This window comes from Podarcis filfolensis (genome assembly GCF_964270895.1).
Source record: "Podarcis filfolensis genome assembly, chromosome: 8".
NCBI lineage: Eukaryota > Metazoa > Chordata > Lepidosauria > Squamata > Lacertidae > Podarcis > Podarcis filfolensis.
In genome coordinates this window covers 65,314,777-65,329,140 of record NC_139611.1, presented here as the reverse complement: position 1 = coordinate 65,329,140, position 14,364 = coordinate 65,314,777, and the positions used below count along the sequence as shown (strand labels likewise).

At 46.0% G+C, this 14,364-nt stretch overlaps 1 protein-coding gene across 1 annotated transcript in view; it reads left to right on the top strand.

Annotated features, from left to right (window-relative positions):
* Positions 1-13,303: 13,303 nt before the first annotated feature.
* LOC310768718 (digestive cysteine proteinase 1-like) overlaps positions 13,304-14,364 on the top strand; it is a 36,752-nt gene continuing 35,691 nt past the window's right edge. Inside the window, exon 1 of the mRNA XM_083627415.1 lies at positions 13,304-13,453. Within this exon, the coding sequence (XP_083483541.1) occupies positions 13,402-13,453 (52 nt within the window). The 5' untranslated portion in view covers positions 13,304-13,401. The remainder of the gene's footprint in view (positions 13,454-14,364) is intronic.

Below are 14,364 nucleotides of genomic sequence, written 5' to 3'. Positions count from 1 at the left end.
TGTGTTTTAAGGTGAGAACAAAAAAACCTGCAGTAGGGATCGGGTAGTTGGTAGAGCCCGAGAATCTCAGGCTTGTGGGTTCAAGCCCCACTCTGGGCAAAAGATTCCTGCATTGCAAGAGACTGGACTAGATGACCCTCATGGTCCCTTCCAACGACAATTCTATGATTCTATGAACCTGTGGCTCACCAGATGCTGCTGGACTTCAACTCCCATCAGCCCACCCAGCATGGCCGATGGTCAGGCATGATGGGAGCTATAGTCCAGCACCATCTGGAGGGCTTCAGGTTCCCCATCCCCACATTGGAGGTATTGACCAAAGACTTGCAGGGCTGTTCTTTCGTGGTATTGGCATATAGTTCCAAACCTCACCTATGGTCCGTGCTTTTTTTCTGGAGGTATGCCAGGGTATGCATACCCCTAAACATTTTTAGGGGGGGGGACCACTGCCTATAGTGCATAGTAACTTCTCTCAGTAATCCTCAGAGCAAGCAATGCCGGGGGCTGTTCATTCTGCACATCCGTTCAAGTACAAAATCTAGTATTGAACAAGAAGTGTAGCATTCTTAAACTCTCTATGTTCCGACCTCCCCCCTTTAAAAAAGGAAGTTTCTAGTCCTCTTAGGGCATGCTCATGGCAGCTTCCCATATTTTCAGTTCAGTGCATTAGAGCACCATCAAAAGAGCAAAGAACCCACAAAACCTCACACATACACTAAGTAGAAGAATAGAAGCATTGCCACCTGACCCAACCCTCCCTCCCCCTCTTTCCTTCCTAACCTAACACCGTATGTAACACTAATGTCTCACAACAAATGAAACTGACCTCTAGAAAATGCAACTTGAGAAAAGAGACAATGCATGTATTTTTGTAAACTAAAAAATCAGAGAGAGAGAGAGAGCGCAAAGAACCCTGTACCCTGTCCAAGTGTGCTCCACAACATCACGATTCCTCCAGGGTAATTGTGCAAGGAATCAATACAGAGTGAGCCTTGGTTACAGATAGGTCTGCCATAGTCAAAACAAATTTTTTTTTTCCTTCCAGTAGCACCTTAAAGACCAACTAAGTTAGTTCTTGGTATGAGCTTTCGTGTGCATGCACACTTCTTCAGATACACACTTCTTCAGAGTGAGCCTGGGTGACATAAGATTTGCAGGTCATAGAGTGCATAGACAACTTCAGTTAAATGATCTTGCCTGTAGTCTAAGAGAAAAGCTTGCAACTGTGTGCAAAATTTCTGGTGAAAGCTTAGCAGGCAGGAGAGAGGATGACAGTGGGCAGACTTCCAGTAGACTTGAGTGGAGCTTAAATGCCCTGCCTAGCTCACAAATCCAAGGTTCTCCACCATTACTTCCCTTTACTACTTCCTTTATAAATTCTATACCTTCTTTGTTGGCTTTACAAATCCAAACTCTTCAAAAGTGTGCATTTTAGAAGCACAATGCCCTTGTCAAAGCATGTCAAATATGTGGAAATTGACACATTTTCCATAAGTTATTATTATGCAGAATTCATAGAATTGGAGAATGGGAAGGGACCTTGGGTGGTCATATAGTCAAGTGGGGCTAGGTGCCCATTGGGATTTGCTAAGGCAGAAGCCTGGGAGACCTACAGGAGGTGGAGCCAGAGCCAATGACGGGCAGAAAAGCAAGAAGACAATCAGAGTGGTTTAACAATCCACCCCTCTTCTGAGCTTGATAGCTCTGTAAGGGGAATAGGGGTTTCCTAACAAATTGCAGCTCCAGTGAGTGTTTAAAGTGGTATGATACTGCTTTAAAAGTAGAGTGCAAATGAGGTCCAAGTTGGTTGCCTTCACGGCCTCTGACCATAATAAATTTCATTTTCATCTGCGTTGCCCGCCAAAGGTCCCAGGTTCAGTCCCCAGCATCTCCAGGTGGGGCTGAGAATGTCCCCCATCTGAAACCCTGGAGAGCTGCTGCCAGTCAGGGTAGGCAATACTGAGCTAGATTGCCCAGTGCTTTGACTCACTTTAAGGCAGGCTTCCTCTGTTCCTATATGAGAGGCTCTTAACAGCTGGGAGTTTGTTCATTTCAGCCCACGCAGAATGTGGGACATGTAGAGGGATTCTCATCCCTGGGGAAAGATGCCAAATGGGGGAGAACTCTGAGCCATGGGCATAGCCAGGATTTGGGGGGGCAGGCCTTTTGTTAGGGGGGGACAGAACCTCAGTTAATTATGTATTTTTATTTATTTTTATTGATTTAGGGGGGCAGCTGCCCCTCCCTGCCCCCCTCCCAGCTATGCCCATGCTCTGAGCTGGTGCACAGCTCCAAATTAATCCTAAATGGTGATCAGAGTCCTGTGGTTGCCCGCCCACCTCCCTCCCTCAAGACTAGCTGCGAACACAGAAATAAACTGTTACTGATTTAGGCAGGCAAAGCAGAGCGGAGCAGCTTCACAAAGGGAAATAAGTGGGAAGAGAGGATTCGAGAGGTGGAGGTGAGAAGCTGAAATGCCACTGCTCCCCCTGTCATCTGGCAGTGTGAGAGGCAAGGAAAGGTGTTCCTGCCCCCCGTTATTTAAAACAACGACGAACCCAATAGGTATAACTATTGACTATAATCCTATGCAGTTTTTTTCCAAATTGAGAGCTGCCACAAAGGTAAGAGAAGAATACAAATGGGACCTGCAATAAAATGTTGCAGTGTAGCAAGCCAACTGTGCCCTCTCCAGGGACACTCCATTCTACCCCATCCCTGCCCCCCAACACCTCCCCACTTTCCCATTTCCTCTCGCAGCAGTCAGCTAGCATTCCACATTGGACTGTTTCAGGGACCCTGTCACTGCCATGCCCCCCCCACACCCCTGCAATAAAAAGAAGCTATAGGAACAAAGGAAGCTTCCTTGTCCTGAGTCAGATCATTAGCCTATCTAGGGGAGTGTTGTCTACTCTGACTGACAACAGCTCTGCAGGTTTTCAGATATGGGACAATCCCAGTCCTACGTGAGGATGCTGGGGGATTGAACCTGGGACCTCCTGCAGTCTTTCACCCACACATGGGTGCATAGGAAGGTGCCTTATGTGGAGTCAAATCAATGGTCCATCAAGTTCATGATGGTCTCCACTGAATGGCAGCAGTTCTCCAGGTTTCCAGGCAGGGGCCGCTACCTGGGGGTGTTGGGGATTGAAAGTGAGCCTGGGTCCTTGCCTGAGCCTACAAATACCTCCCTCTGGCACATGAGTGGAGATACATAAGGAGCAGTTTTTGGAGAATTGAGTTCAGTATTAGCATGTGACATAGAATCATAGAATTCTAGAGTTACCAGCCTTTCTCAACCTGTAGGTCCCCAGATGTTGTTGAACTACAACTCCCATCACCCCTAGCTAGCAAGGCCAGAGCTCAGGGATGATGGGAGTTGTAGTCCAACAACATCTGGGGACCCACAGGTTGAGGATTGCTGTAACATGCAGCTGTCCCAAATGGGGATCGAACTCTTTAGGGGCCCTTCAGGTTGGGAGAACTTGCTGGAGTCATCCCTGGAGTGGTGAGAGGAGGAGATGGAATCACCACCACTGCAGTCCTCAAGAACAGGAGTGGCAAAAGATTTGGGTTCAAGCTGAAGGGTGATGTCATAGTATGCATCTGAAAAGCTGGAAATGATGGTTGACTTGTGCGCCTGGGAGTAAACAATCCCTGAAACTCATTTTTTTATGAACAGTTGTGGTCAGGGTGTGGTCCAGGAGGCTGTGGGATGGGTTTTCACGAGTAGGAGAGGATATATTAATTGCAATTTATCTTTCCAGGCATCCACGTGTGTGGATTAAATACAGTTTCAAACTCCCATCCTTGGCAGTAAAATTAAAAGCAGTTTTGAGCAAGTCTAGATATGAAGTAAGCTGGCTCCCCTTTCTTACACCACTTAATAAAGAATCCGGGAACAACTTGTCAAGTAAGTTTAAAAAATAGATTTACTTACTTTATAATCATGTATGGGATCATAGCAATACCAGCAGTTAACTGTATAACCAGCTTTAGGCATGTGCCTAAAGGTGGGGAAAGCAGAGGCATCTCTGCATCCAATGCTGGTCAAAGGCAGTGGGGGAGAGAGGAACAGGAAATGCTGTAAGTTCCTTCCTCTCCTGGTGAGGAGGGGAAGTGACATCACATCAAGCCCTCTCTACCAATTGTATTTCTATGGTGTGAGTATTTGCCTATCAGCAATACTGCTTTGTGGTATTAGCCCCTTTTCATACCAACTAGCAAGAACATGCATTTGTTAGGTTTGGTTGCTAGTCTCCTACAGAGGCCAGACTAGATATTCCTCTTGAGTCTTCTACTCGCTGGAAACAGCACAGGGCTCTGACTCTTTGCTCCTATCTCTTGCTGAAGTTTTTGTGATATTGAGCATGAACTGTTTCCTGATGTTGCTTTTGGATTATGTTTGGACCTAGACTGATTCGCTGTGCTTGACTTTGGATGGCTTGAACTCTGCTGCACCAGCAACCCTGCCTCCATTTGTGAATATTTTTGTGAGTGGTTTAGACCGCCTGCAACCATAGCTCCTGAAGGTACCCACTGCCACTGGCATGCGATAGCAGCCAATCAGGTTGTGGAATTAAAGTTGATCTGGTGCTTTTGCACTACAAACCCATGTCCTCCCAAAACTGCACTTTTTGTGATAAGGAATATAGCCTCCCCACAAAGAAATTGGAATGATTGCTCAATCTGCTGATATCATCTAACATCTTGCAAAGAAACCATGGCGGAAACTCAATAAACAGGTCATCCGGAAGCAACATGAATGGAGAAACTGACAACTGGGAGTGGGAGAAGGAGCTAAAAACTTGCTCTTGAATTGAGAGCCACTGGGGCTGCAATGCAAGAACTCTTAGCTCTGCATATAAGTACCTTGGGTGGTGAGTCACCACCAAGAACACAGAATTTTCCTCTTGGTAGTGTTCCTGGTTTCTGGTCTGCCCTCACCCACCCAGGTTAGCTATTGGCTCCTCTGAGGCAGGAAGAGCTATACAGTAAAAGACTTCCTATTTAGAACAGGACGTGGTCTTGGCAACAATGGACTTCCTGGCTCTGCTCTCCATCACTGACTTCCTCCTCCTTGTTGAAATCTGCAAAGGCAATGCTAAAAATGAGGAGGCAGCTGACAGGGCTGCCCCCTAGACAGGCTGTAAGTAAGGAGGTAGGCAGGTAGGGTCAGGCTGATCTTGGTGGGGCAGTGCCCCACTTGTTCAAATGGGCTGGCCTCCCCAGAATCTGGGAGCATCTTCATGCATGGCAAATGCTCTATTGCTGAACTGCTGCCCTTCCCCCAAAGGGAATGGGCACCTTCCAATTAGAAAAGAGCCACAGATTATTCTGTAACAAGCATGATTAGCTGTTGGAACAGGCTGCAAACGGAGGAGGCACCTTCCAAGGCACTAAACAGCTTAAAGAAACCGTTGCAAGATCCCAGGGGGGAAATCAAAGGGAGCAAAACTGTTTCCCAGTCTATAAAAGGAGCAAGGCAGCGCATGCATGCTCAAATTATGCATGGAGATGCGCTCCTGCAATGTCTTTTTTTTTTAAATGATATTTATTGGAAAAAAAATTTTAAAATTATACACAAAGAGAAACAACACACACAAAGAAAAAACAAGACAAAAAGAGAAAAAGAAAAAATTAAACCATCATTCTCAAATTCTCCACTTTCAATACCTTCTTTCTTTGACCTTCTCCTCCTCCCTTTTCTTGTATCCTGATTAATAATAATCGCAGCAAATCCTTTCCTTAATTCATAATATTCTATCATTACATTACCTTAATCTCTTTTCATCTTATCTTATAGAAAACCTTAAAGTTTAAAACTTAAATCTTATTTTTACCAACTTATCCTAACCATAACATTCTTACTTAATTCTTTAGACATTTTTACAAGAGCCAAGTAATTTCATTTCAACATTTTTCTAACATTCATCAATTTTATAGAACAATCCTAATGATAAAAAAACAAAAAAAAAAATCCAATCTTCATCCAGCATCCCTTCCTCCTGGTCCCGGGTTTTGTCAGTCCTTTTTATCCTATTAATCTAGCACATTAACCTGGTAATCTTATATCCGAGGCCCTCAAGTCTCTTCCATGTCCCTTCCGCAGCTCTTCTTCATATTTTCCTTTCATTCGTGGGAACTCCAGCTTGGTAATGTTTTGGACCCTTTTCAACAGATCAGTCCCTTTTCCATAGTCCAGACTGGACTCCATATGATATTTAAAAACATGTTCCAGATTCCCTCCAAAATTGAGAGCCCCCACAGCTCCAGACATCTGACGGCCCATTGCCAGACTCGAAAAGTCCAAATCTCCCTGTATAGGGGGGTCTGTCCAGCCCCCCATTTCCAAACCTAACCAAACTTTATCTTTCCAAGTCTGGTTTTTTCCAAGTTCATTTGTCAAATCCAAAAATTTATGTTCCTGCTGGGCCGCAGCTCCCTCCGTCTCTGGCGCCCAAAATTCAGCAACATCCTCTTCTTTCAGTTGTTCTGTCATGGCACACTCCTGTTTTCATTCCTGGGTGGGCTCCATATAATTTCACACAACCTGTTCAAAGGTTCTGGCCGCATTAGTCATCAAATCCGTCTTCTGGCTTAACTGATCCAATAGGGCATTTATTTTACAGAGAGCACCCAACAGTGCTTCTGAAGACATTGTCCTGCAAGGTCACAAATCCTTTCCCACGGTTGTAATCTGAGACAGCTGCAAGCTCCCAGGAATTAGTTACAATTTCACAGTCCCCCTCTAGGGGGAAAACTTCTGGTTGTCCTTTCTTTTGAAAACAATAGCAACAAAGTTTCTTTTTAAAGATATTTTGTCCATATTTGTTCTTTTAAAATGCGAAAGGAAACAATGGAATTACTATGTTACTCTTCTTTTAACTATCTGTCAGAGACATTTGTTTCTAGTCAATGAGCTTCAAACGTCAATTCTGACACCCCGCTCCAGGATCAGGACGGTGGAAAATTGCTTTGCTTTAAACTCACTTCTGCAGGTTTAAACAGCCCCCCCCCAAAAAAAGATCCCCCTTCTTCTCCTGCTACCGAAGGGGGGTTCAGCAATTTTAAATGATGAAAGCCAATCCTTTGAAAGTGATTTTCAAAGCTCTAGTTTACGTTGTCTTTGCTTTGTTCTGGCTACAAGGAAACAGAAGGCTGACTTCCTGTTTAGACCTTCCCGTTTCAGTACCAAATTGGGGTAAATTTTAAGTCCAAATTCCTTTCTATTTCGCCAGTTCTTAATTAAAGTCCAAATGTTCAATGTTTCAGTACTCATGGGTGGTTATTTTAGATGCCAAATTGTCCCAGGAAAAAGGCAGCGCTCTCCGGCAACGGTTATGTGGCTTCGCTCCGCAGAAAAAGCAATTGACTCACAGCACCACGCCACTTCCCCCTCGTCGCTTCGGAGCCCGTTAGTGGGTTCCTTTGCGGGTTGGGGGGGCGCTAAGGGTGCCCGCCGAGTCCCACGGTCACAGGCTTCATCCGCCTGTGATTTCCAGAAGGGTCCCCGCTTCGCCGCAGCGGAAAAGACCCGTTTCATGCGGAGCTGGTCCCTCCAATTCAGAGGGAGTCCGCCATTGCCGATGGCGCCACCCCGGAAGTGCGCTCCTGCAATGTCAGCAGAATGGCCTTTTCATCTGCTGCCGCTTCTGCCCAGGGAGTAGGATAGGCATTGCAGGAAAAGAGGATTTGCATCACCAACAAAAAGAGGACACTAAGCTGCCTTATATTCTGTCAGGCTACTGGTCCATCTGGCTCAGTCTTGTCTACTCTGACTGGCAGTGGCTCTCCGGGGTTTCAAGCAGTAGCTTTTCTTAGCCACACCAGGAGATGCTGGGGATCAAATGTGGGACCTTTTGGATTTAAGGCAAAACCACGCAGCAAGAAAATGGCATGGTTTGGTTTTCATCTCGTAGCCCAACTTTTGTTGCATCCACAGATCTGTGCCCAGGCCACTACGCCTCTTGCAAAACCTGTGATCTGGTGCTTTAATATGAGATATAGTATATGTTCAGTTGCAGTTTTATATAAGGAACTTTGAATCTACACCAGAGGCTCTATGTTGGACTTAAAACTCATTTGGGAGGGAAATATAGGCGGTCATATGGGTGATTGTGTCTGCAATGTAATATAGTCTGACGCCTTATCTTTGCCCATGTCGGGGAAACCACATGTGAGCTTTTTCATAGGTGGAAAAGGATTCCCAGTGCAAATGTCACAGGTAATATTTAACATGTCTCCCACCTGCTGGCAAGACTGAATATATCAAGCAGCAATGCATACAAACATGGGTATAAAAATGCTGGTGAATTTTCATGAATACTTTTTTTTAAAAAAATTAAAAAACCACACGTTAAAGTGGAATTGTGGACAACTGAAGTTAAAAATGGGAAAATGAGAAACTGAAAGTGATGGATTTGCCCATCCCTGTCTGTACCACAAACCTGGTCTGTAGCACCCTCTGCTGCTCATTGTAGAATAGTTCAATACACCCCTGTTTCGTTATACAATCTATAATACCCCAACACCCCGCAAACATCCTTTTCATTGTACATTCTTGATGGTTTGTGCTCATGATGGCAACTTTTTATACCACTAGTGTTCCAGGGTTTCTTTCAGTGATAAAAAGGTAAAGGGACCCCTGACCATTAGGTCGTGACTGACTCTGGGGTTGTGGCGCTCATCTCACTTTATTGGCCGAGGGAGCCAGCGTACAGCTTCCAGGTCATGTGGCCAGCATGACTAAGCCGCTTCTGGCGAACCAGAGTAGCACATGGAAATGCCGTTTACCTTCCTGCCGGAGGGGTGCCTATTTATCTACTTGCACTTTGACGTGCTTTCGAACTGCTAGGTTGGCAAGAGCAGGGACCGAGCAGCGGGAGCTCACCCCGTTGCGGGGATTCGAACCGCGATAGCTGGTGGCAATTGGGACAGGTAGGGCAGAAAGCAGGGAGACCAACAGCAGGTGGAGCCAGAGCCAATGACAGGTAGAGCCAACTATTTCTGGTTTGGTACCCATCCTCCTCCTTGCTGAGTCCTACAAGAGCAACACCAAGACTCAGGGAGGAAACTGACATGCTGTGCTACCCCTCTGGAGTTGCTGTATACAAGAAGGCAGGCAGGTCGGAGGGATTGGCTGAGGGAGGCCTGATGTTGGTGGAGCAGTGCCCCATTTGGCCTAATAGACCAGTTGCCACTGGTTCCTTCTGTGTTGGTTATGAGATAACTAGCCTCATAATAACCAACATCCCTAAGTCTAACTAATGCATGAAGGGGTTAAGTTCAAAGAGTAAGCTGTCCCATCAGGCTTAGCTCACCTTGGGAGGGACTAGGTAATTAAGCCTCTGTTCCCCCAGTCTACCTGAGAAGCTCAGCATGCGAGGAAATATTTGCTGGTTGCTGCAGCTCAAACCGCATGGCTCTCACAAGCCATTCTTGAGTTCTATAGCAAATAATTTAGGAACGGTAACTAAGCCAGATTTTACTGCCTGTAACACTTTTTCTCAATGCTGTATGGAAAATCACATGAACCTTACCTTTGGAGAGTTTGTAAGTAAACCATTTTTAACTTACCAGATGTATGGGGTCGTCCCCCCCCCCATGCCAGGGGAACAGGGAAGTTTTGGAACTCTCAGTTTTGAAGGTCTAACAGCTTATATTTCCACACTTTGTTTTGCTGCATATTTTGTGACTTTAAATCTCTGCTGGGGTTCTCACCAAAGAGTACTTTCTCCATCCCTGGGTATTGGCACCCAGGAATTCTCTTTTCATATATAATTATTTTTCCTTGCACCATCACAGGTTTTGTTGTGTTGTGTTGCAGGATTGCCCCTCCAGATGGCAATAGCGCAGTAGCATTGGGGAAGCACTGCAGAAAGTGGAAGGATGTGTGCACAGTCCAGTATGAATACACCACTAATGCAATATTATTGCATCAGTCACATGCTGCAGAATGTACACATACAAATCCCTTGTGTAACAAATTGCTGTAATCTAAACTGGAGGTGATGAGAATGTGGGGAGGACAGCGCCCAGGCTGTCTCTGTCCAATATAAAAAGACCTGGGATACAGCATACCCTTTTTGATGGCCCAGCACAGGATGCACAAGGATGGGGCTAGCCATGTATCTAGCAGCCTTTGCCAGATTCACATATCATGTTTTGTTTAGCTGGATTCCTACACTGATCCTAATCTGTATGTGGCTGAAGTCTTGCTTAAATGGCTTATCTTAACAAACTGGTAGATCAGGGACAGGGACAGTGGCGATCCAGATGTTGCTGACTCCGCCCCAACATCCCCATTGGCCATGCTGTGTGGGCTTAATAATAATAATAATAATAATAATAATAATAATAATAATAATAATAATTTATTATTTATACCCCGCCCATATGGCTGGGTTTCCCCAGCCACTCTGGGCGGCTTCCAATAGAATATTAAAATACAATACAGTGGTACCTCTGGTTGTGAACGGGATCCGTTCCGGAGCACCGTTTGCAACATGAACAGAACGCAACCCACGTCTCTGCATGCGCGGGTCACGATTCACTGCTTCTGCGCATGCGCGTGACATCATTTTGAGCATCTGCGCATGCGCGAGCGGCAAAGCCCAGAAGTAACCCTTTCCGGTACTTCCGGGTCGCCGCGGGACACAACCTGAAAAGATTTAACCTGAAGCAAACGTAACAAGAGGTATGACTGTAACCTATTAAACATTAAAAGCTTCCCTAAACAGGGCTGCCTTCAGATGCCTTCTAAAAGTCTGGTGGTTGTTTTTCTCTTTGACATCTGGTGGGAGGGCGTTCCACAGGGCGGGTGCCACTACCAAGAAGGCCCTCTGCCTGGTTCCCTGTAACTTGGCTTCTCGGAGCAAGGGAACTGCCAGAAGGCCCTTGGCACTGGACCTCAGTGTCCGGGCAGAACGATGGGGGCAGAGATGCTCCTTCAGATTTACTGGACCGAGGCCAATGGGAGTTGGAAGCCAGAGCACAGACCCTCCCCTGGCCACGCCCTCCTTGAGTGCTTTTTTTGCCTGGCTGTTGTAATGTGTCTTTGAACTGTGCTAATCTCTCCTGTTTGCCTGGAAGGGCGATGAAGAGAGATGTGTTTTTAAACCTCCGGCTTCTACAAGGCTGGAGTGTAACCCTGAGCATTTCCAGGCAACCTGCTTTGTTTGCAAGATGCCCCGTTCGCAAGATGACCATTGCATTGTACAAAAGCAAACGTCACCTCACATTTTCCTGTGCATTTTCATGGAAGCTTGTTTGTGGCACCAGAGTTCCGAAAACGGCTTTAACTATGCAACCTGAATTTACCGGTTTGTGACTGAATCCCACCTGAAAATAGCAACAGTCTGGAAGCTATACCGTTGGACAAAGATTTGCATCTGGCCCCACCCACCCCTGGCATCTGGCCCCCAGAAGGTTGTTTGCAAGGGAATGTGGCCCTCTGGCTTAAAAAAAAAAGGCTCCCCATCCCTGATGCTGGAGGAGCACAGGTGGTCACCACGAGCATGGTCTGAACCATCTGCCTCTGGGGAATGCAGTTCAACCCACCTGGCAATTTCCATGCATCCTCACTCAGTCATGATCTGGATACACCTGTAAGTGTAGGAGGTAAAACTATGAGGGACTCCTGAATGCATTTCAAGTATGCCAAGAGGGAGGGGGAGGGTTAATGATAACATTTTGGCAAAGGGAGAAGGAAAGAGGATGGACACAATTTACATATCAGCAGACAGGAACCTCTCTATTGGCTTTTCCAGTGCCTGTTGAAGACATTCCTTCTCCAACAAGCCTTTGAAGTGTGGAGATACTTATCCCTCCCTGTATCTGTACTGGATGTGAAACTGTTTTTACATAGGAAATTGTTCTCGTTTATGCAATTGTTTTTTACTGCATGGTGTCCTTTTTAAATTGCTTTTAATTGCCAGTGATTTTTCTGTGAAATTGTTTTCAACATATTTTAAGGGAAGTGATTCATCAGTGGAAATCACTGGATAACTCCTATTGGTGGGAGGCTGGATTCAGGTGAATCTTTGGTCTTGCCTAAAAGGGCAGTATTTATTTATCCGTTCCATTAATATACAACCTTTTCCTCCAGGGAGCTTGAGGTGGTGTACATGGTTCTTCCCCTCCCCATTTTTCCCACACAACAAGCCTGTGAGGTCAAGGCCACCCAGTGTGCTTCAGTTTGAACCCTGGTCTCCCAGCTCCCAGTCCACCCAGTGCTCTAATTACACCACACTGACCATTCAGTTGTTAATAAGGCCCTCCTTGTATTTGTATTATTAAGGTATTATTACTATTAAAATAGTACTTTTAATTAATAGTAATTCAATCTAATAACTGGTGCTATTAATTGGTATCAGTATTAATAAGGCTCTTTGGAATGCTCCCCCATAATCATGTAGAAACATTATGTTTATAAATTCTATTTATAAAGATTTGTGTTTCCAGTCTGGTTTTGGTTTTTGCACTTTTGTTGTTGTATTTTGTCACGCTTTTTTGTTGCATTTTAATGCTTATATGTAGGTGTGGATTTATTTTATTCATGCTTTTATATGCCACCCTGGAATCTCTTAATGAGGAGGGCAACCAAGAAATATTTTAAATGAATATTTTTGAGGCTGACAAAGACCTGCAGACGTCCAGGGTGGTGAGGAATCTAGTCTTCTCAAGCCCCAAATGTTTATTTTCAGTATCCTCAGAGGGAACAGATTAACTGTGGGGAGATGCATGCCATGAAGCTAAGAATAAAATTAAAAACCCTCTCCGCATCGCGGACGTTGCAGTAGGAAAGGAGAGTGTAGTGGTTAGAGCCAGCGTGGTGTACAAGTTAGAGATTAGGACTTGGGAGAGTCAGCGTGGTGTATAAATTAGAGATTAGGATTTGGGAGGACTTGGGATTTAGGAGACCAGGTCACTGGGTGATCTTGGGTCAACCACTGCCTCCCAGCAGCCTAGCCTACCTCACAGGGCTGTTGTTGGGATCAAATGGGGAGGGGGAGAGAACCACGCAAGCCATCTTGAGCTCCTTGCAGAAGGGGTACGAATGCACTAAAGCACTCAATCAAGAAAAGAGCTTGCAGCCCTACACCCACTTACCTGCGTCTAAACCCCATTGCATTCATTGCATTGAATGCAATGGGGTTTACTTTTGAGTAGACGCGTCTTTAGGAGCGCACCTTTAGTGCCATGCGCCGGCTGGAGTCAAGCCAAGTCCGCCTCTCCGCTGCGAAATACGGTAATCAGCTGTTCGGAAAGGCGAGGCGAAGCGAGGCTCCTCCCCCGGGGGGCGCTTGGCCGCTCTCATTGGCTGGCCGCGCTCCTCTTAAAAGCAGAAGGTGAAGTTCTGCTGTCTTGTGCCGGCTGGGAAAAGGAAGAGCCGCAGACATGGGGAAGCTTGCCTTGGTCCTGATTCTCTGCTCGTGGAGCTTTGCTTTAGGTGAGTAGGTTCCGGCTAAAGCAGCTGTGGCGTTTGCATTTCTGGGCGCTGCAGATGCGATCTGACAAGGAAGCCCAAGAGACTGGGTTTGCAGCTGCTGTGTGCTCTTCCTTAATGTGGGAAAAGGCCCCATCAAATCATAACAATAGATGAGGAAGGATTGCCAACTGACCGCGCTGGGCAGCATGGTCTGGCCTGCGCTTGTGCCTTTTCAACTGTTCCTTTGGCTGTGGGCAGCTAAGTTCTACTCGGGAGTAGACCCATTGAAATGGATGCACCTCAGTTAGTCGTGGCCATTAGTATCAGTGGGCTGCTTTGAGTATGGCTAACCTTGAATGTCACCCTTGGTTTGTAAGAATGGGTAAGGGAGGTGCTATCTTCTGCGTGGAGGAAAGTGGGGCTCTGTGTTAATATTTGTAGATCAAGATGCTGTTGAAAGCATGGGAGTATGGGGCTGGTGAAATGTTGGCATGCCATCATTTAATCCTATTTTCCTCTCACCTTCTGGTATCTACTGATCCACTGTTATCTACAAGGTACTTTCAGCTGTGAAATTCTGTGTCAGTGGGGTGCTGTTTAGGACTGCATGGGTTCCTTCTCTGTCTTTGTGTGGAGTTCATGGTATATGCCAGTTCTACATGTATGTTATCCTCCATATGCGCAAGCAGCTATTCACAATTTGCACACATGCAGCACTGTTGTATGTATGAATGTATGTTTATTTCAGCCATTTATATGCTGCTTTACATCATAGCAAGGGACGTGGGCGGCGTTGTGGGTTAAACCACAGAGCCTAGGACTTGCCGATCAGAAGGTTGTCGGTTCAAATCCCCGCGACGGGGTGAGCTCCCGTTGCTCAGTGCCTGGCCACATGACCCGGAAGCTGTACGCCAGCTCCCTCGGCCAGTAAA